Genomic DNA, 22,704 nt, shown 5'->3' on the forward strand with positions numbered 1-22,704 from the left:
CGATTTGACAGCACTATTAAGAACCTTAACAGACATGGTTTAGATTAAGCCAGGATTAGGCCTTTATAAAGGCCTTAAATTAGGGCATTTAACCCTTAATCGTCCCTTAAGTAGGGTTTACGTTTTAATTCCTTGGGGTCAGACATCCCAAACTTTTACAGAGCGTTTGGAGAAGGAAATATACATTTTTTATATGATAAACTACATATAATGTAGTATAACTATGCATTTATGCTGTTTTTGTTGATATTTTGTATTTTTGTACCCATTTACTGCACAATTACTTAACTACGCCATAAATTGGGTTATGAAAAATGTATTTTTAATGAAAAAATCACTTTAATGATGATGATTTGTGTGTGTGTGTGTGTGTGTGTGTGTGTGTGTGTGTGTGTGTGTGTGAGAGAGAGAGAGTGTGTGCGTAAGTGTGTGTGTGAACATCCTTGTTCCATGTTGCCTTTGTGTTCTAGTATTAGTCCTTCATTTATGGATGGATTTATGCCAGTTTTGTTGATTTTCTTTGCCAATTTCTATTGAAAAAATGCTCCCTGTTGCAGTCACACACATTAATAACAGAATTTTCATTTTTGGGTGAACTAACCCTTTAAGTGTCTTTTAAACATTCCATTAAAAACGTGCAGGAAAACCTAAAAAAAGTGAGATATAAAGCAAATGAGAGGGAATGACCATGGACTATGAAAAAGCAGAAGCATTAAAAGGGAAAGCGAGACGCTGAAATCTAGCAGTGCTAACGGTTGTCAGCTGAAGGAAGGGTGCGACGTTCTCTCGGCTGTTGATGGATGTCTGCAGTGATGTGTGCGAGGCTCTGAGCCAGGCTGCTTCTTGCTCCAGCACCCATAAATACTATGCAGGCTGCCTGTTCAGTCCTCAGCCACCACCAGCGCCACCATTCTGCCTAGAAAACTCGGCATGTGTCTACACTCTTCCCTCTCCTTGCATCACTCCTCTCTCCCTCCAGAAGATTGAGGCCCTGGTACAATGGAATTATTGTCATGCATGTCTCACAGGAGGTTCAAAGTGAGGGCTAGTGCTGCTGTTATGATCCTAGGGGCAAACTGGAAATGAGGTGTGTTAATGGATCACAGTACCTGACTTTTGAAGCATCAACAGTGGAGAACAAACCATAACCGCTCCCCGGCTGGTGGTCCATTTCTCTTACAATCCCTTTCAGATTTTTTTCTGTCCACACTATCAATACCATCAACTTCCACTATCACTGTCCTCTCCCTCTGATATCACTCATATCTCTCGATTCTATCGCTCTGATATAACAACAATAGCAGAGAAAGAACTGCTTCAATCCTGTCAGAACCTACGACAGCCATTCATTTACACACAACACGACTGTCAAGATGTTTCTAATAGCGATAACAGGCACATAATTCCAATGCAAATCAGTTCCTCTGTGCCGATCATGAAATTTCAAACCCCATATAGTTCATATATGGATGAAGCGTTTCATCAATATGTCATGTTTAACAAGAAGACATCAAAAACAGCTTTGAAGTAAAAGATCTTCTCTGTAGTACACTGTATCTTCTTCCATCCGCCCTTTGATTACATGGAGATCTGGAGCGGAATAAGGGCAGCTTGCCGAGGGGAGTGTCAGTGTGGAATTTGCCGGAATCTGATCTGGATGACTGTACAAGCGTACCTTCACTCCTATGAAACAATCCTTTGTGCGCAACTCTTCCAACTGTGGCACCGCCTGGCACAGGCCCAAGTGCAAGGGAGGCCATTGTGTACCCTCCTGTCACTTAACCCTCCCTGACTTTGACAAAACACTCTCATGTGAGAAATTAGATGTTTTTAACAACCTAGCTTGCTAACATACACATACAAGTTCCATTACATTCAAATAAATAAAAAACGGACACTGTAATTAATGTAAACATTCAACTAGTCTAGTATTCACGTGTGTGCGCATGTAAGACATTTTGACGACAGCTGCATGTTGTAACTCTTCTCGTGTTGATTTCGGAGACAGGAATGTCAGACTTGCCACCTCTTTATTTGCCGGAGATGAAAAACAAAAGCAAACCGTGGGTGTATGTGTGTTCTCTGCCTACTGCGGATGTAGTAGGGATGGTGGAGCACCTTCTCTGGTAAAATGAAAGCAGATGTGCACAGGAGCACTTCTATGTGTACAATTGTGATGTTTACTTGGCACTTCATGAGTAGAAAGAATATTTTCTGCAAAAAAAGTTGCAGAACTTTCAGTTGGAATTGTGAAACCTATGGTAGAAAACAAAAACAAAGCCGACAATGACATTTCAGGAAAGTCATATATTTGAGTTTGCGGACTTCAGTGGAACCAAACCAATATGACTTTCTTTCTTTTGTGAAACACAACATATATCATTTATAAATGTCTGTGTTTTTTGTCCACATGAAAGTCAGAAGGGTATAATGTTGTTTTGGACCCCATTGACTTTCATTATATAGACAAAAACAGTTATTCAAAAGAAACATTCTTTAAAATAAAGTAAAATTAGTCAAAACCCTGTTGAAAAAACAAGATATGCTTATGAGGTGGCTAATTCGTACGAATTTGTACAACCTCACACGTATGAATTCTCACGATTTTTGCTAAATCGTATGTATTTGACAAGTTGCCAAATTGGTATGAATTTGCACGAATGAAACCTCAAACCCCGCCCCTAAACCTACACGTCACTGATGAGGTCGTACAAATTCGTACAAATTAGCCACCTCGTAAAATACGTACGAATTGGTCGTGAGATAGCGTTGGATATGCAGGTTGGGTACTGTATGTTTTGAAGCATGGAAGCTGGTATGAGCTGGTTTAAGCTGGTCTTAAGAAACTAGGTCCAGCTCAGGACCAGCTTAAACCAGCTCATGGCCAACTAAGGACCAGCTCAAACCAGCTGCCATACTTCAAAACATACCTAACCAGCATGGGATTTTCAACAGGGAAGAGATACAAAGTTGAAATTATTGAGATACTGAGTCATAATTACGAAGAGAAATAGTGTCATAAAAAGTAATGACAAAAAGGAGAAATTGATATAGGTAATCATTATGAGTTACAAAATTATGACATAAAAAGGTACAAATTATTAAATAAAATATAAATTATGACAAATGTCATAATTATGACTTTTTATGTCATGCTGACTTTTTATCATATGATTTACTTGGACTATTTATCTCATAATTTGCCATACAGTAAATATGTTAATTTTAGCGTCAACTATTTATTTAAACAGTGTAGAGTCCAAAAAAAAAAAAAAAATTGTGGCGCTCATAACTGTCATAATTATGATTTACCAAAGCATTTCTTATGTGGCGGAAATGGGCTTTAAAATGTAATTATACAATTTTCATCTTAGGGTGAATATCCTTTTATTTCACCATGTCAGACATAGGTGTGTATATAACACAATAACTGTAAAACATGTAAGAAAAATGTTTCACCATTTGTATCCACATTTAAGGCTTTTTGTTGAGAGTTTTTGTTGAGAGTTGGGAATAGATCCGGATGCAAATATGAGGTGCCTGTTTGTACAAGTTGGTCATGACATATGAATCAGAAGACAGGTGCAGGTTAGCGTGGCTTGGTTATGACGCCTGAGGGTTATTTCTGAATGTTTTTAGACTTTTCAAGACAGTGTCGTGCTCAGATCTGATCCTCTGAGCTCAGTTCCTTCCTTTATATGTTTATATTTTTAGAAGTTCGGGACTGAAGCTGCTACATGAAGGTTGCAGGTACATTTTGTGCATTCTTAATGAGCTAAATATCCATAACCATGACCGAATGGAGTATTTTAAGATTTGCAATTCATTTTCAGAAATTAATTTACAGCTCTAATCCATTTCAAGTCAAATAGTCCATGATCCTTTCATTTCTGCACACTATTGCTAGAATTCAGTGTGCCCTGGTGCTATGGAAACTAGCTGTCTGCATGTACAGTGACCAAACAACTGCCTGTCTGGATAGAAACATAGCGCTGCTGCAGTTAAATGCATTCATGCTCCTAAAACAAATTCCTCAATAAAGTTTTAGCCAAAAGAAATTGACCATTTACTCATCATCGTTATATATTTGATGTGGAACACAAAAGAAGATAATTATAGCAGAATGTCCAAGCTGCTTGTTTTCATTCAATGCCAGTGAATGGTGACTCCGTGAACAAGATTTTCTGTGAATAATGACTCAAATTTCAGTCTGATTATTATTTGACTTGGAAATTCACTGTAAAATCCAACAGTCATTCTAACTAATACTTTTTAGTTAACTTTACTTAATGTCTTAACTTAATTGTAAAAAAATGTGTAATCTGTATATTCACATACTATGCCTTGTTTACTCAGAAAATCCAAGTTAAGATTAATTGATTGGTTTGAAGTGCCTGTCAAGCCCAAAAAAAAAAAAAATCCCCATTATGGTGATCAGTGTTCACTTTGGTTGGGCACTTGGAACATTCATATTATTATAAATCTCTTTCTATTGATGCAGCGATGCAACAAGAAATCCCAGTTATTTGGTTTCAAAGGCAGATAAGTAATAAATAGGTTACTTTTAAAAGTTGATCTAGTTTTTTTGATTTAGTCAGAAATTAAGGTCACCTTTTAAAATTAACCTATGTAACATTTCCCTTTATGTCGTATAATGATCGTTTACAAGTTTATTGCTAACATTTACGTCATAAACACCGGAACTTTTAATTGGGTTGAAATAATCCCTCTATATTTGTACCAATATCTTGCAGTTGATCATGCGTGAGTCACACACACACACACTTCAACATTCAGCATGCAAAATACAACAATAGTAACAACACTGGCTGGTAGAGGTGTTAGTGAGGCCAGCAGGGGGCGCTCACCCTGTGGTCTGTGTGGGTCCTAACACCCCAGTATAGTGATTGGGACACTATACTGTAACAAGCACTATCCTTCGGATGAGACGCTAAACCGAGGTCCGGACTCTCTGTGGTCATTAAAAATCCCCCAAATTTGCCCATTGGCCTCTGTCCATCATGGCCTCCTAATCATCCCCATATACTGATTGGCTTCATCACTCGGTCTCCTCTCCACCAATCAGCCGGTGTGTGGTGGGTGTTCTGACGCAACATGGCTGCCGTCGCATCATCCAGGTGGATGCTGCACATTGGTGGTGGTTGAGGAGATTCCCCCCTTCCATGTAAAGCGCTTTGAGTACTCAGAAAAGCGCCATATAAATGTAACAAATTATTAATTATAACAATCAAGTATTCTCTACATTTCTTTTTTAGTTTCTAGAACTCTTGTGTAAGTGAACTATTCTAACTAAGCATTTATTAGCACAACATACTTTTTTAACTATACTTAATATTAAAAATATACTTAATATTTAACTTTACTTGTTTTTTTTAAGGCAATCGTTTTGCATGTTTTTTAAAGGTGCACTATGTAACTTTTCCATCCACTAGAAGTCGCCTATTCAAAACAAAGGCGTAGTTTGATGATGGCAAGTTTGAGTGCAGAATCTTAGGACATGTGGTCTTCACCTCACAGCCGGTGGAAAAGAATCGGGATAGGACTCGGGCAGAAATCATGTTCATGTGATTATTAACGTTACTATAGTATGAACCAGAGCAGGGCAGAGTGTTGTGGGAGCTGAGAAAGACCGCTGAAGGGAATGTTAATAAGATGAACGCAACACGCGCCTTGCGAGCAGCGGGACTTTTATTATGACACAGTCGTCTGCACCATTTCCGCTTTCCGGTCATGAGTATGAGGTAACGCAGCTCTGTTTATCATATTAGATACATTTGAGTGTGTTGAAAATGATGTTATGATGTTACTCTGTGCGTTCTCTCAGCGGCTGCTATGACACTTGTTGCACACTACAGTAAGAGTAAAGCGTTTCTGCAAAATAAAACCGGAAACCGAGGGTAAGCAGATATGACGCCATCAACAGGCTACTCCCTCACACATCCCGGTTCCTTGGTTAAAATAGCACAAAAAAAATCACGATTTACAAATAGTTGGAAACATTTGGGATATTGTAAGTACTCACGAACAAAATATATAACACTGGCCTATAGTGGTTTTTGGATATTTTCCTGAAATATTTTTACATAGTGCACCCTTAAGTAAGCCTAACTAATTAGATTTGACAGTGTATGGACTAGTTTTTATGATACTTTGGAGCAGCTCAACATCTCCCTTGGAATTTCACAGAGGAAAGAAAGTCATACAAGTTTGCAATAGCATGGAGTGAGTAAATGATGACAGAATTTAAATGTTTGGGATCAACTGTTCAGTGGTGGGGCCTGTGTGGAGCTCAGATTGTAAATTTCATTCCTCTTGGGACATGAGAGCTTGGCGGCTCTGTCAAAGCTGCTGATAGGGGTATCAAAGAACTTTAATCTCAAAAACTAATTAAAGTCGCTCTGCTTTGGATTAGCAGTAAGGGCCTGGACAAAAGAGTCTTTTGACTTTTAAGAACTTTCTCTGACTTCATCTGTCCTCTCTCTTCTCTCAGATGGAGCAGCAGTAAATGAAGGTTGGCCGATGTTTCTGTGCTGATTGGGGCCAGCAGTGCAACTCCAGCCCAGAGGAACATGATGAGAGATGATGTCATTGTGAGTAAAACAATCCGAGTCTCTCGTTTAGGGTGTATAAAAGATGCCCCATATGGAGAAATAAGCCTCCTGTTTTTTTCAACAAGCTGTTCAGAGGGCCGAGTGTTACTGATCCAAGTAACACCATGTGAAGGGAATTATTCAGAGCTCGCTGTCTCACATCTTTTCTCATGGGTGTTTCCCTGGATTTGCCTTCCATGGATTTGCCAGTATCCATTAACAAATCTTATAAAGCAAGCGTGAGCCTTTTTACAGTTGTTTCTTCTATTGATGGTGTGGGTGTTGCTCCCTGAAAGGGCGTAACAACCCTTTTTTATTGAGATAATTTTGCAGCATTTACATATTTGTATAAAAATAGATATATACAAAATAAAATAGATACATTTTCATTAAAAATCATGTTGCCAAGCTTTTAAGATATTCGAGATGATTTCAAACCTTTAAATGTGATTTAATTCGTGGAGAATTATGAATTAATATGACTCTTATATCAGTAATTTAAAAATAAAATTCACTGCGAGTTTCATTGCAAGATGTCTGTTTATCAAGATATCATGTCTCATTTCAGTCTATGCGATCCTGACACTCACCTCTCAAAATCTGCTGTGTCTCTCTGACACAAGATTTCGATCAGTCAACCTGTCAACGCTGAGCATATTTTGGAGCCAAAGAACAGCCTGAAAGGGTCACTGTCCCCTTGCTGTACCTTTCACCAGTGAGAACCCTGCAACCCTGTCCGAGGACAGGACAGGAATGGTATGAACCGGGGATATGAAACCTCCAGACATCCAGCTACCATCAGCCCATTACCTCTGGTTTCAGGGGTGATACATGGTGCTCAAACAGAGGAGCCTCTGGCCCACCCAAAAGCTCTATAATACTGCACACCTGTGGAGAAAAATTGGCAAAAAATGGCATACCTTGGCAAAAAATTGTTTATCTATTTTGCTCCCAGTGAGATAAATGAGATAATTTGACTGCAACGATTTTCACTAGTGTGTCTAAGAACAAAAGACTATTATGTGTGAACATAAGGTGTAAAAAGATTTTAGCATGTTCCTCTTCATCTGTAAAAAAAAAAAGAAAAGAAATGTTGTCAGGTAACTTAAAAATATACAGTGGGGAGAACAAGTATTTTATACACTGCCGATTTTGCAGGTTTGCCCACACTTACAAAGCATGTAGAAGTCTGTAATTTTTATCATAGGTACTCTTCAACTGTGAGTGACGGAATCTAAAACAAAAATCCAGAAAATCACATTGTATGATTTTTAAATAATTAATTTGCATTTTATTGCGTGACATAAGTATTTGATACATCAGAAAAGCAGAGCTTAATATTTGGTACAGAAACCTTTGTTTGCAATTACAGAGATCATACGTTTCCTGTAGTTCTTGATCAGGTTTGCACACACTGCAGCAGGGATTTTGGCCCACTCCACCATACAGACCTTCTCCAGATCCTTCAGGTTTCGGGGCTGTCGCTGGGCAACACGGACTTTCAGCTCCCTCCAAAGATTTTCTATTGTGTTCAGGTCTGGAGACTGGCTAGGCCACTCCAGGACCTTGAGATGCTTCTTACGGAGCCACTCCTTAGTTTCTCTGGCTGTGTGTTTCGGGTCGTTGTCATGCTGGAAGACCCAGCCACGACCCATCTTCAGTGCTCTTACTGAGGGAAGGAGGTTGTTGGCCAAGATCTCGCGATACATCGCCTCATCCATCCTCCCCTCAATACGGTGCAGTCGTGCTGTCCCCTTTGCAGAAAAGCAAAGAATGATGTTTCCACCTCCATGCTTCACGGTTGGGATGGTGTTCTTGGGGTTGTACTCGTCCTTCTTCTTCCTCCAAACACAGCGAGTGGAGTTTAGACCAAAAAGCTCTATTTTTGTCTCATCAGACCACATGGCCTTCTCCCATTCCTCCTCTGGATCATCCAGATGGTCATTGGCAAATTTCAGACGGGGCTGGACATGCGCTGGCTTGAGCAGGGGGACCTTGCGTGCGCTGCAGGATTTTAATCCATGACGGCGTAGTGTGTTACTAATGGTTTTCTTTGAGACTGTGGTCCCAGCTCTCTTCAGGTCATTGACCAGGTCCTGCCGTGTAGTTCTGGGCTGATCCCTCACCTTCCTCATGATCATTGATGCCCCACGAGGTCTTGAACTTCTTCCATCAACCAACATGTGTTGCCTTCTCACCAAGCTGCTTGCCTATTGTCCTGTAGCCCATCCCAGCCTTGTGCAGGTCTACAATTTTATCCCTGATATCCTTACACAGCTCACTGGTCTTGGCCATTGTGGAGAGGTTGGAGTCTGTTTGATTGAGTGTGTGGACAGGAGTCTTTTATACAGGTAACAAGTTCAAACAGGTGCAGTTAATACAGGGAATGATTGGAGAACAGGAGGGCTTCTTGAAAAACAGGTCTGTGAGAGCCTGAATTCTTACTGGTTGGTAGATGATCAAATACTTATGTCATGCAATAAAATGCAAATTAATTATTTAAAAACCATACAATGTGATTTTATGGATTTTTGTTTTAGATTCCGTCTCTCACAGTTGAAGAGTACCTATGATACAAATTACAGACCTCTACATGCTTTGTAAGTAGGTAAACTATCAAATACTTGTTCTCCCCACTGTATATTTTTTAATATGATTTTATATACAGTATATATATGCTTATTGAAATTATGTCCAAAAGTCTTAGACTACTAGTCATAATTTTAATGAAACTATAAATCTTTCCATTACAAATTGTATTTTTAACATAACAATTCAAGTGAATAGTTGAACTGAAAAATGTACATTCATTTCAAAATGCAGGTTTGTCTCCCTTTTGCTTAAATGACAGCCGCAGTAGAGCTGCATCAACTCAAGTTTGTGTCAAACCTGATGATGACTGTAATAAAAGAAATAACATTTGTCTGTCTGTACAAAGACAGAGTCCCATAATCTGTGACAGCCAAGATATTTTGAAGAATGTCTGTTGATGGACCCCATTGACACTATGGAAGTCAATGGGGTCCATCAACTGTTTGGTACCCGACATTCTTCAAGATATAATCTTTTGTGTTCAGCAGAAGAAAGAAATTCATACAGGTTTGGAACTTGAGGGTGAGTAAATTATGACAAAATGTTCCTTTTTATATGAACTATTCATTTAATAGTGGCATAATGAATCAGAAATATTTCTTACTCGTTGTACATCAATGTTTCTGTTTTAAACAAAACCCTACAATTTTCAAATTTTCCAGGTTTAAAATAGGTTTTAATGTAGTCTCAGACACCAACATGACTAAATAATTATACGGTTGCACCAAAACAAGTTTTTTAGGGGTTGGGTCAGGTAGAATAGTTCTTAAGATAACAGCTGCACATTTTCACACAGTGTGGTTTGCATGTTATTTATGATCATTAGCTGGTATAACCAAGGTCTAACCAAACTCAACCTGGTTAAAGCTGGTAGACCACTTTGGCTAAACTGACAGGAACCCACGGTATATAACCTTTTCACGTTCAAAAACCCGCCTGACCACCTTAAGCTGTATGGCCTGGTTTTTCTAACAAGGTAAACATCATGTTAGTCACAGGTATGTGTCCACACCTTCAGAGAAGTGACTCCCATGATCTTTTGTGGGGGACATGACGTCACTTAAATCTCATCTCAAAAGCGAAGATGAGCGGTGAAACAACCTCAAACAACAAGAAATAAGCCCAGGGGTAACAGCAGAATTCTCACATGACATTTTGTGTTTGAGAAGTTAGAGGTAAGCACACTTCTTTTCTTAGAGTTGACGATTGAAAATTCCCATTTTCATGCGTAAATGTCAACGAAAGTGCAGACAGCTGATCGTTTGAGAGTTAAACCAAACTCGTTTTCTTTAAATCATTCTTTAGATTTAGGAATGATCACACTGAAATGACATAATGTCTCTGATAAAGAAAGATAGCAGTGTTTGTTTTGATGGCAAGTGCATGGTGTGACCATTGAAACCCAGTGAGCACGTGTTTAGCATCATTCTGCTTTAAAAACTCCTATAATCCTGTAGTCATGAAACTTTTGGTCTCATTATAATTATTTTCACACAACAGATGTTTTCATTTAGTAATGTTACATTTCTCTCTGATTTACTATAGATATTGGAGCCACAGTCCAACAGTAAGCTACTTTCAGTGCTAGTCATATGCTAGCTATCCCAAAGAAAACTGTTCTCAAAAATGAGTAGTGCTATTTGTCTGTAGATTACTGAGCACTTTTGTGATTTAGTTTTACCGAATTTGGTAACTAACGGCTTCTTCAGTTCAACGTCACCCCATCCTTGACGTCTCTTAGATATTTCCAATTCTACTCTGACCAAAGTCATTAAGCAAAAGCAAACAGTTGCACGCCTCAGTTGTCTCATAATAAGAGAGGAGGGATGATAGATAATGCAAGAAACAACAGTTATGAAGACCAAAGAGCCAAATGACCGAAACCCTTGCTGCTTTTTCCTCCTGACTTGGCAGTTCTTGCTGAGCTAGCCGCAGTATTTTTCCAATTACAGTAATCACTGCGCAGAAGTCACAAAAATCCTGAATGGCTAGATGGTTTCGACAGAAGAGCTCAGAGCACATGCACTGCATGCAAGGACTGTGGTGAGGAGAGATTATGGTATAGGCCTATGTCAAACCTACCATTAGAAGCTGTCTGGTTTTCTACTCGACACAGACCTTCCTCAATTGGTATAGCCTATGCTAAATATGTCATTTTTATGACACAATCCATTTCGTCAGCTGTAATGAAATGCAACAGATATATTTGTGAGAGCACGTTTCAAACAAGGACACTACTACTTTACTATTAACTAAGTTTCAACGTTGTGCTGTCAATAAAGATATTAATAATTAATAATAATAATAAAAAATATTCTTTTACGTTGGTTAATGCTTTGTAAAATGTTAATTTTTGGAAACTCACAATTATGTTAAGTAATCAAAATGAATTGGCTTGATTATAGATTAAAGGGATTTTTATTAAACATATATAAATGTCTAACCAAACAAATTATCTTTATAATCATCACATGTGAGTGGTCATATGAGGATTTTTCTCATAACAACAATGTCCCCTAGTGGTAGACATTTGACATGACTGATGAAGTCAAGGAGTAAAACCTATGAGTAAAACTAATCATCACCATGCCATCATGCCACTGAACATTTATAAAAAATTATATTTAAAAAAAAAAAACGATTATAAACCTGTTTTTGCTGATCTCAAAAAACAACATTTGTATTGAGTACTCGGTCGATCCAGAGCGAGTGGCGGTGTCCACACACAAGTGCTGTAGGGAACGTGGCCGCTCCATGCCCACTTTTATTTCTCAATTACTATAATGTAATATCATTTCAGGTCATATGATGTGATATCATTTCAGGTCATAGGCTATTGTCTGTTTTAAAGGGATAGTTTATACAGACATGAAAATTCTGCCATTATTTACTCACCCTCATGTTGTTCCAAACCTATATGACTTTCTTTTGTAACACAAAGGAAATGTAAACACTTGTTCAGGACAGGTGTACATGACTGCTGAGGTCAAGGAGTAAAACTAATCATCACCTAATGCCACTGAACATTATCAGCTGAAACATTTATAAAAAAAATATATATATAGTCCTAATCAGATTGCATGAAGCACGAAAAGATGCTATAGATTTGAGCTAAATTCTTCCCTGAAAGACCTTGTGAAAATGAATATGCGTTAAATAAGATATTACACTTAGGGTAGTGGCTTTGTAAGCACAGTATGCAATAATTATGTTTTAAAGAATGAAAACTACATTTCCCAGAATGCTATATGGTTATCCACAGGAAGTAACAGTAACATCAAAAAAATCTTTGTAGAATTGCACAATGTCATATTGTCTAACCCCCTGATAGCTCCAGAGAGAAGGGAAGACAGACATCACTTCATGATGAAGTTGCTTTGCAGCATTACCTTGTTATTATCAGTTGCTGTTGCCTATTACATCTACATCCCATTGCCTAGGGCAATCTCAGAGCAATGGAAACTGATGGTGTTGGATGCCACATTCCGGGGAGTTGTGAGTATGGTAAGTGGCACATTTTAAACAGTCCACCAGGTGAATTGAGGAACGGAGCATTTTGATTGGCTGGAAAGATGTTTAATATTCCATTCTAAACCAAAATAGCTCATACGACCTTTTAACTCGTATATCAAAAAATAACAATACTAAAAGTTTAGATTTGCTTTATTTGTCATTAAACTTAAGTAGAACTTATTCCTCATATATTGATTTTTGCTTTTAGTACATAACATCTCAGGGCTATTGATTCTTAATATATTGTACAATATAAAATAACTAGCATAAAACTTAGACAACGTCCAGTATTTGATATTAATAGAGGACCATCTGTTTTAGAGGAGACATGTTAAATGAATGACCTTGATCTGCCTGTTCTGATGAACTTTGACCAACTTGGCACAACTGTAGATAATACCCCAGGGCAGGATGAAATGTTCTCTGTTCTCTGTCTTCATGAACTTTTCTCTCTTTTTCAATGCACCAAAAATATTTATGCAGACTGCATTTCAAAACCATAATGAGGGGAACGGTTAGTTCAGATCACCGTTTTCTGACCTTGTTGTTTTGCAGGGAGATGTTGCTCACTCGCTGGGTTTGAGCCATAGTGTCCACGTTATCAACTCCGCCATAGTCAATTTTGAGAGTTTGGTGCCGATCACAAACCAAGAGATCCAGGCTGAAGATATCCTGTTTGATGGGGTCCATGTGCGTGTGTACCACCCTCCTGGACGGGAAAAGCTGAGGAGAGCAGTTATGTTCATCCACGGAGGTGGATGGGCCTTGGGTGCTCCAAGTACGTCCAAGTGTTTCCTTTTTAACCATTATACACGTTTCTTGATGTATCAGGTGGCAGTAATCCCTCTGTCCTGTTTAGTCCGGTCATGGGATTATGTGCGAGTGGTGTTTTCATGTGACTGCTTTATCTGCCATCAGAGTTGGGGTCATATGACAGTCTCTGCAGGCAGATGGCAGCTGATCTGGACGCAGTGGTTGTGACGGTGGAGTGAGTATACTCGCATTCATTGGAAGAGAAAAATCATCTATGGTTTTGATCAGTCACACTGAGTGTTCATTTTGTGCAGCTATCACATGGCTCCTGATGTGCACTTCCCAGTGCAGTATGAGGAGTGTGTGCAGGCCGCTAAGCACTTCCTGAGGCCAGAAGTGCTGGCGCAATACTCGGTCGATCCAGAGCGAGTGGCAGTGTGTGGAGACAGTGCAGGAGGGAACCTGGCCGCTGCAGTGGCTCAGCGGGTACACTTCCACTTTTATTTCCCAATTACTGATTCCTTATGATGTAATATCATTTCAGGTCATATTGGCTGTTAAACAGACATGGAAATTCTGTCATGTTGTTCCAAACCTGTATGACTTTCATTTGTGGAACACAAATGAAATGTGAATAAATAATTGTTCTGGTCGCTCTTTGTATGCAAATACACTGAATGGGGAATGAAAAATTTACAAAAACACCACAAGTATCATAACTGTGGGCGCTTTATTTCACGATGTCCAAAGCCATACGATCATCAAGAAAATGATCTACCGGATCATTGAGAATCAGATTAGTGAAAAAATTTTGTTTACTCAATCAAGAAATTTTTGGAAAAGATCAGACTCAAAAGAACGATTCATTCAGACCTTTATCATAAAAACATATTTTGTCATAAAATGACACGTTTGTCATAAGCCTGACATAAAAACTCATAATTTCGAATTGTCATCATTTTGACTTGTCTCATAATTGACACTGTATCGTCATTTTGACTTGATGATGACGATGACTATCTCATAATTGAGGTTGTATCATCATTTCGACTTGATTAGGACTTTGTATCTCATAATTATGATTTACCATCTCATAATTTCAATTTATGATTTTTTTATGATTTACAAAAGCATGATTTTTGTATTCTTATGTGGTGGAAATGGGCTACATATTATGGGGACTTCAAAATAAATATTTTATATTATATTATATTATTTTTGGGTGAACCATTGTTGTGTTGACACTATGGCTATATTCAGACTTTCAGTCCAAATACGATTTTTGTGCATATATAATTGAAATCCGATAAAAAAAAAAATCACATGAAATGTGGTTTGAAATTCTATTCAAATCACATTTCTGGAAATCCATTTCAGATTGACAGCTATGATCAGATTTTGCGAAGCTTATGTGACTTTCTCACACCACATAAAGTGTAAACATCAGACGTTGTTGTAGGAAACATGCTGAAAGACATGAGATTTGAACAGTTGCGATACACAGTGTGGCCGACCATAATTTTAGATCAGATAGATCGGATACACAAATAATCGGAGGACTGACAGTGTGAACATGGCCTATGTCGGAATTACAGTAATTACAAGATTTGGACTCGTAAAAAACTTTATATAATTGATAATGATGACACTGATAATTTTCAGACTTGTTTCATGTGATCGCTGTAGGCCTACCACCTGACTGCTGCATATTCATTTTGGTGTTGATAGTATTTCCATTGAAAAGCATCACTCTGAGTCCATAAACATAAACTCTGAGTTGTCATGTTGTCATCTCGAAATTATGATATGGCATGAATGCAGCAGCTTCCTTTAAATGTATCAATCTGTTGGAGCCCTTAAAGGTTTAGTTCACCGAAAAATGAAAATAATGTAATTTAATACTCACCCTCATGCCGTTCCACACCTGTACGACCTCCGTTCATCTTCGGAACACAAATTAAGATATTTTTGTTGAAATCCGAAGGCTCAGTGAGGCCTGCATATAGGCATCAATGTAATTTACACTCTCAAGATCCATTAATGTACTAAAAACATATTTAAATCAGTCCATGTGAGTACAGTGGTATAATATTAATATTATAAAGCGACGAGAATATTTTTCGTACGGCAAAAAAACGAAATAACGACTTATATAGTGATAACCGATTTCAAAACACTGCTTCATGAAGCTTCGGAGAGGAAACGAATCAGCGAGTCGAATCCTGATTTGGAACGCTTGTCAAAACGCCAAACTGCTGAAATCACGTGACTTTGGCGCTCCGAACCGCTGAATCGACTCGCTGATTCGTTTCTGCTCCGAAGCTTCATGAAGCAGTGTTTTGAAATCGGTTATCACTATAAAAGTTATTTCGTTTTTTTGGTGTACGAAAAATATTATCGTCGCTTTATAATATTAATATTGAACCACTGTACTCACATGGACTGATTTAAATATGTTTTTAGTACATTAATGGATCTTGAGAGTGTAAATTACATTGATGCCAATGCAGGCCTCACTGAGCCATCGGATTTAAAAATATATATCTGAATTTGTGTTCCGAAGATGAACGGAGGTCGTACTGGTGTGGAACGGCATGAGGGTGAGTAATAAATTACATTATTTTCATTTTTTGGGTGAACTAACCATTTAACCTTTAGCTAGTGTGATGTGGTTGCGGTTAATCAACATGCATTTTTGTTTTCTCTCATTAGATTGGAATAGACAACAGTACATCTGTGAAATTCAAACTGCAGGTCTTGATTTACCCAGTGCTCCAGGCGCTAGACTTCAACACGGCTTCTTATCAGCAAAACCAGAATGTTCCCATCCTGTACCGCAAACTAATGGCCCGTTTCTGGTTGGAGTACTTAGACGCCGACCCTGACCTCGTGCACTCCATTATAATGAACAAACACACCGCTCAAGACCAACGCCTGTTGTCCTTGAACCGTTCAAAGCTGAACTGGACCAATCTCCTCCCCAAACGACTAATAAAACATTATAAGCCTGTTTTTCCGCTGACTGGCTCTCCCGGTATTTTAAAGGATTTACCGGCATTATTGGATGCCAGAGCTGCTCCGTTACTTGCGGAGGATGAGGTTTTGCGTATGGCGCCACGTGCTTACATTCTGACCGGAGAGCACGATGTTTTGAGGGATGATGGGATGATGTATGCCCGCAGGCTGCAGCTGGCAGGGGTCTCTGTCACTAATGACCATTACGAAGATGGTTTCCATGGCTGTGTGAGCTTTGCTTTCTGGCCCTGCTACTTCTCTGTGGGAATAAGGGCAGTGCAGAATTATATTGCTTGGCTAGACGAACATTTGTAGGTATTTGACTCGGTACGTGTACAAGAAGACACATAAAATGCGTCTATTGGAGATTTCTTACACACTGTGATGCATTCTTTGCAGCATGACAGAGGATTTATATTTTAAATCAAGAAACCGTATCCTGTCTTTCAAATAATGACTAACACATTTAAGTGTATTTTTAAACGAACGTCCTAAGAACTAAATCAATGACAAAGGATTTTCTCTTGAATATATATAGCACTAACATCATTAATCTACACAAGTATGTTCAAAATATGCTTACATTTTTTGTGCTCGTCTTTACTACCAAACAGAAGTCGTATATCACCATGCATTTCATAACATTTGTGCTAGACTTTCACTCCAAAGACCTGCAATTAATTGTATAATATTTCTACTGAAACACTGAGTGAATAGGAACATGTATTGAAGCTTCTGCTACAATAAAAAATAAAATTATTCAAGAAAAAACATTGTGGCGTTTCAAATATTCTCACATTCTTGAATAATGATGAGGAAAAACTGCTTTAAGCGTTTATGTTCCTTTTATAAGCACATTCGTTTGTTGGAGGTAAAACTATGTTGTAGTTCTATACCTTTTGGATAATTGTGCTAGATTTATAACGAAAAATATTTAACTGGAAAGTTATTAATATTAGTAGCAATGTTGCCCTCTATCGGCTGAGATGGTGACGTACCGTTCCTTGAGCCAATCAAAGCTAGGCTTACTAAAGTTCTTGAACAAAATAGAAAATCATTCGTGCTGCATTTTCAAAACGCAAATATAATACATGACACAACACAGTTTTGAAAAACAAGAAATAAAAAACTATAATTTATTTTTGTTGCTTTCTGCAATTTTCATTATTTCATTGTGGCAGTGAATAAACCAGCAATAATAAGAGGTTCTCCAGTAATTAAAAAAAAAAAAAAAAAAAATCAAGAAACTAAAATCTGAGTTCAAGTAATGACCATTGAAAAGCAAAGGGAGGAATAAAACAACACTACCAAACTATAAGGTTTGAAAATACAACACAATATCCCACTAAGATCCAAGACTCAACTAAGATTTTCAATATTTGGTCAAAGCCCTACTGATAGTGTTTTCAAGCATATTTAAGGATACAGATGAAGCACTGCCTACCCGGCTTCATTATATAAGACATGAAACGGTGCAGCGTAACAGTAAAGACTGTGTTCACTGACCTTTCTCAACACATACTTCTAGTTTTGGTCCCTAAAACAGGAATCACAACACAACCGCAAGACAAACACAACTAATCAGGATCAGAGTAAAGAGGCATCAATGGGTGCTAAAAGGTGCTCAGGCATACATTTAAAGAACATAACATTTCGAAATACTCCTTTACAGTTTGCATCAAAATAAATATGATGCCTTTGTGTGGGGGAAAGGGTTTAAAAGACGGTTATCATTTTGATTCTCATATTGCTTTAAAAACATCACTGCCATGAATACATTCTCAGGTAACGCACTGAACACTCTTACATTCACTTGTTTCAAAAAACGTGTAGATATTCTACTGATGACACAGACCGCTCAGTCTGAACTAACAATGAGCAATAGTGAGGATAAAATGAATCAGCAACTCTCGAAGTTGGAGAAACATAGCTGTCATGACAGATTTGTGCTTCATCATCCTTATAAAACGTGGAATTTCAACGTCTTTCTTTCAAAGGTTGAACATGACGAATAAAAAGTGACATAGCACTACGGTCCGTTCAAAAAATAAGGAACCATCCACTTAACAAAAAAAATCAATATCCTGATGGGACACCCCAGTCCTATAAATGAGATCCAGGATGACACGGGAACCACAAAAGGTGTCTAAACCCATTAACACTATTGGGACTAAGTGCTACATTTTCCACCATAAGTAAATTCTTTTATCTGACATTAAACAGACATCACAGACAGCTGTGTATAATTTTACCTTCAATGAGTTTAGATGTAATATATTCATATTTATATATATTTGAGGGAGAAAAAAAAAAAAAAGTCACCACAGAATGTAAACAAATGTTAATCATTGAATAGCTTTGGGACAATTTATAATGAGCCATACGTGTTAGCAATACCTGTGAAACTCATTTTAAGGTTTGGGTCATTGAACATACAAAGAAAAATAACAGACGTTTATCAGATCCTTAGTTCGTTGTGACTTTAACGGTCATGCAGAAGCATACAGTTCCTTCAAAATAAAACGAAAATACGCCATAAAGCTCAGCTTCACAGTAACTTTCCATTACAGCAGTGTGTGCGTGTGTTTGATGGTAGAGGTTGAACATGAAAAACTACAGACAAGAGTTTTGGCAAACAATTCCTGTTCCAATCGACCACGGCTAAGAGAGACATCAGTAGCAGGACAGCTCTCAACAGTCAAAATGCATCTCGAGAGCCTCTTCGAAACTCTGGTCCTCGTCGGCGCTGGACGCGAGGAAAGAGGCCATCGGCGAGCCCGCGGACAGGCTGAGGACCCCGGCAGCGTTCGTGCCAGCGTTTCTGACCGAAATACTGGTGAGGTTGATGCCGAGAGTGAGCCTGGTCTGCTCCAGGGCTTTTTCAGGCACGGCGAAAGCCTCCAGCTTCTTCTCCCCGTTGGCCATGTATGAGTTCTGGCAGCCCCTGCAGATGCAGTCCAAACAGGCTTTACGGTTGGAGTAGCAGGGGCACCGTTGACCCCTGCAGGTAAGAACACTTGGATTCTGGGTGGCTCGCCCACATTTGCAGCCTTTTTTCTCTTGCGTCTTTTTGTACACGACTTTAGGAGGCTGGCCTGGCAACACGCTAGCCGAGAGCAGCCTTTCCTTCGCCTTGCCCTTCGCCTTTGGGACGGCCACTTTAGACTTGGCCTGCACTTTCTTATTAACCAGGTCTGTGTTTATCTGGATATTTTTAGTTGAATCCAGCATGGCCTTGTTAACCTTCAAAATGCCTCCATTAGTGACCACGACAGCAGGCGGGGAGGGTGCTTTCGGTTCAAATGGCGTTTTCGGCGGAGCTGTGGCCGCTACCGATGGCCCCTGGATGAGGCTGGTGATGGGCAGAGGTTGGAGCATCTCGCTGTCACTCTCGGAGCGAGAGCGCTTTCGGCTCAGGCGCACTTTCCGGTGGGCTGCAGCGAGGCACGTCAGGCCCATCTGCGGCTGTGGAGGGTGTCCTGGCGCAAGGGTGCCACTGGTTTGGGACTGTAATGAGTACTGACATAGCTCTGTTGTTGATTTAGTCTGTTCACAGGACACCTCCTCGCTCGTAATGTCAGATTTAAAGTCCTCTAGAATGCTTGTGTCCTCCGCACTGAGGTGCACGGATTCTACGCTTCCGTCTTGACTAACTTTGCACTTTACAGCGTTAAAAGTGACCGTGCCCATGTGTAGTTCTGAGTTGCATCTCAGAGGTTCGTCGACACTGACAGGCTTGGGGCTATCTATTTCGGCTGGGATCGGCTCGGCCTCGGAGGGTTTGTCCAAGTCAGTCGGCTTGATGTCAGCAGAGATTTCTGACGAGTCCGTCTCCATTTTGAGATGAGGAACATCCAAAGAGTCTGTGACAGAACTGAACTCTTCCGGTTCGTGATTCGCCCCCAACAACTCTTCCAGCATCTTCTTGACCTCAGGGTAACCTTTGACCCCCAAGGCACTCTGCTCTGTCATGACGCACACTGAGACACACTCGCAGAGACTCCTGTAGCAGTCGATCAGAATCTGGAGCTGTTTGTTCTCCTCAAACTGCTCATAGTCTTTACACCAGCTGCAGGATGGCTTTAATAACATTTTCTTGCCTTTACAACCCTTGCAAACAGAGTGCTGGCAGGAGGAATTTTTTGGAGCAAGTGGCTCCAGAAGCAAATTTCCTAGACAGAAAACAAACAATAGATTCATTTAAAACAATTGAGCAGCATAAAACAACATCATGTAAAATTTAATTCCATAAAGTGCAACAGATGGGTTATGTCATTCACAGTAATTCATGGGACTGTAGTTTTTTTCCATCATTAAAGTAGTTAAGTATACAGTCTTGAACTTGTTTTGGCTTTAAATCAAAGTTTGTAATGTTTTGATTCGCTTGGTTTGGTTCATGACCTATAACTCTTTAAAATGATGTTAAAAATCCCTATGGGAAATAATAAACCAAGTTCAACTGGTGCTTACTGCAGAGCCAAATGATATCCAGCTCCCCCTCTGACATTACAGGAGGAGCTTGACCTAGTCCAGCCCCACCTCTGTGGATCTAATGGGTGGAGAAATAGAGTTATGGGAAGGATTAGGGTGTGGTTGGACCTTTTAGCCCCACCCATTACACCCAAATTAAATCTAGAGACAGGGAGCTAGACTTCACACTCCACCCTTGGCTCTGCAGTCTCAAGAAGGCTTCTGAAAAAGTGGGCGGACACTGTTGCAGCGGATACTTTCATTCCTGGATGCTGATTGGATGATACAGCTATCCATCATATCACTGTGCAGAACCCACATGAGATCTTTTGTGTGTGTATGTAACTACGTTGTTATGCCACATGCGTTACGTTCTAGTGGAAGAACGCGACTCAGTTTGCTTAATAAAATACCGTTTGAATGAAAATTGTGTTTTAAAAACTTTATTATGTAGTGACCCTTTAATAAAAGCAATAACACACTCGAGGCTGTGCTGTGTATTGTGAACAAACGGCTACTTCGCTGCGCCAGATGCCCAGCAACGAGACTATATTCAAAACATAGCACGGCCTCTCGTACATTGCTTAGTTTTAAAGGTACTCACCACACACCAGACAGGACAGGGAGTCTCTAAAGAAAGGCAGGACGTTGAACAGCCCCCCGTACGTCTCCGGGTCCTTCGGGTCGCACTGCAGAAGAGAGCGACACGCCGACACGTACAGCGCGGTGGCGTTTACCGGGTTCATCTCAGCGGCTTCGGTCAACAGCAGGACAAGAGGAGCGGGCTACTGAGAGCGACTGTTGACCAGACTCCCGGTGCAGAATAACTGTGAGAACGCAATCAACCAGGCTTGACGCAACGCCTCAAACAAAGAGTGTGATTTGACATGACTCGCAAGCAGATGAACGGCTTTGAGTCGTCTGCTTGTTAACATGTCAATGTTTAGAAGATCCTCCAGAGACGGTCAGCTCGGTGAAGATAAAATGCTGTGGGCACAGACTATAGTCTGCCTTCCATTAGTGTCAGATCCCGATTACCTCAATATGAGCGCTGCGCTTTTGTGATAAAGTACACAGAGATGAAGGACGGAGCGATAAACAACATTTTAGAGAGGAGCAGAGCACAACAGGCCCGATGTGTACTGTCGGCGGCACGAGCTCTGCGGATAATCCGTCCACAAATAACAAACGGAAAAACAGGGGGAAAAATCTGTTGCACAAAAATATAATCCTTGAAACTATCAACCACAGCGGTTATTTACAGATCAACTGAACAACCCACACAGTTCGCTTGCTCGCTAGTAAGCTAGCTAGCTAATATCGCCTGCACTTTTCTTCGGGTTGTTGAAGAGAGCTTTTTTCTCATGGACGAGTGCGATAGCCTCCCGTTTGAGCGATATGTTTATAATATAGCATTCAACTGAATTCCCTACTCTGCAAAATATTCCCAAACATTAGCCTGTGCTAAGAGCCAATTTCGTTGCTTATTATTCCTCTGTTAACTTTTGCATCCTGAGAGGAACAATACCAAACAAGAGTAAAAGAGCGCCTGGAATTAAACACGACCTCCGGTGATTACTGCCCCCTAGCGGTAGACTGTACAAATTACACGCTACTGTGAGCAGAGGCTCTACGTGAGTGTTGATAATTATATAAAAATAACATTATTAAACGAATTAATTACTTTCTGTCTGTCATAACATGATATAAAATTTAGCAATAATCAATAAAAATTATCCTAATGATTGCC

At 39.6% G+C, this 22,704-nt stretch overlaps 2 protein-coding genes across 4 annotated transcripts; one reads left to right on the forward strand and one right to left on the reverse strand.

Moving 5' to 3' along the window:
• The first annotated feature begins 10,272 nt into the window (after positions 1-10,272).
• nceh1a (neutral cholesterol ester hydrolase 1a) lies at positions 10,273-17,697 on the forward strand. Of its 3 annotated transcripts, none has more exons than XM_079819103.1 (6): positions 10,273-10,378; positions 12,655-12,707; positions 13,272-13,494; positions 13,635-13,704; positions 13,784-13,955; positions 16,182-17,697. In XM_079819103.1, exons 2-6 carry the CDS (start codon positions 12,669-12,671, stop codon positions 16,797-16,799), a joined length of 1,122 nt encoding a protein of 373 aa, XP_079675229.1. In that variant the 5' UTR covers positions 10,273-10,378; positions 12,655-12,668; the 3' UTR covers positions 16,800-17,697. The 3 variants fall into 3 exon arrangements, with proteins under 3 accessions (XP_079675229.1, XP_079675228.1, XP_079675230.1); XM_079819102.1 differs by having other exon boundaries at positions 10,274-10,378; positions 12,644-12,707; XM_079819104.1 differs by lacking the exon at positions 10,273-10,378 and having other exon boundaries at positions 12,414-12,707.
• msl2a (MSL complex subunit 2a) lies at positions 17,599-22,531 on the reverse strand. The gene is made up of 2 exons (XM_079819101.1): positions 21,559-22,531; positions 17,599-20,656 (listed from the first exon to the last, which is right to left on the reverse strand). Exons 1-2 carry the CDS (start codon positions 21,698-21,700, stop codon positions 19,176-19,178), a joined length of 1,623 nt encoding a protein of 540 aa, XP_079675227.1. The 5' UTR covers positions 21,701-22,531; the 3' UTR covers positions 17,599-19,175.
• Between the last annotated feature and the right edge of the window lie 173 nt (positions 22,532-22,704).

Source organism: Gobio gobio (genome assembly GCF_949357685.1).
Source record: "Gobio gobio genome assembly, chromosome: 6".
NCBI classification, from domain to species: Eukaryota; Metazoa; Chordata; class Actinopteri; order Cypriniformes; family Gobionidae; genus Gobio; species Gobio gobio.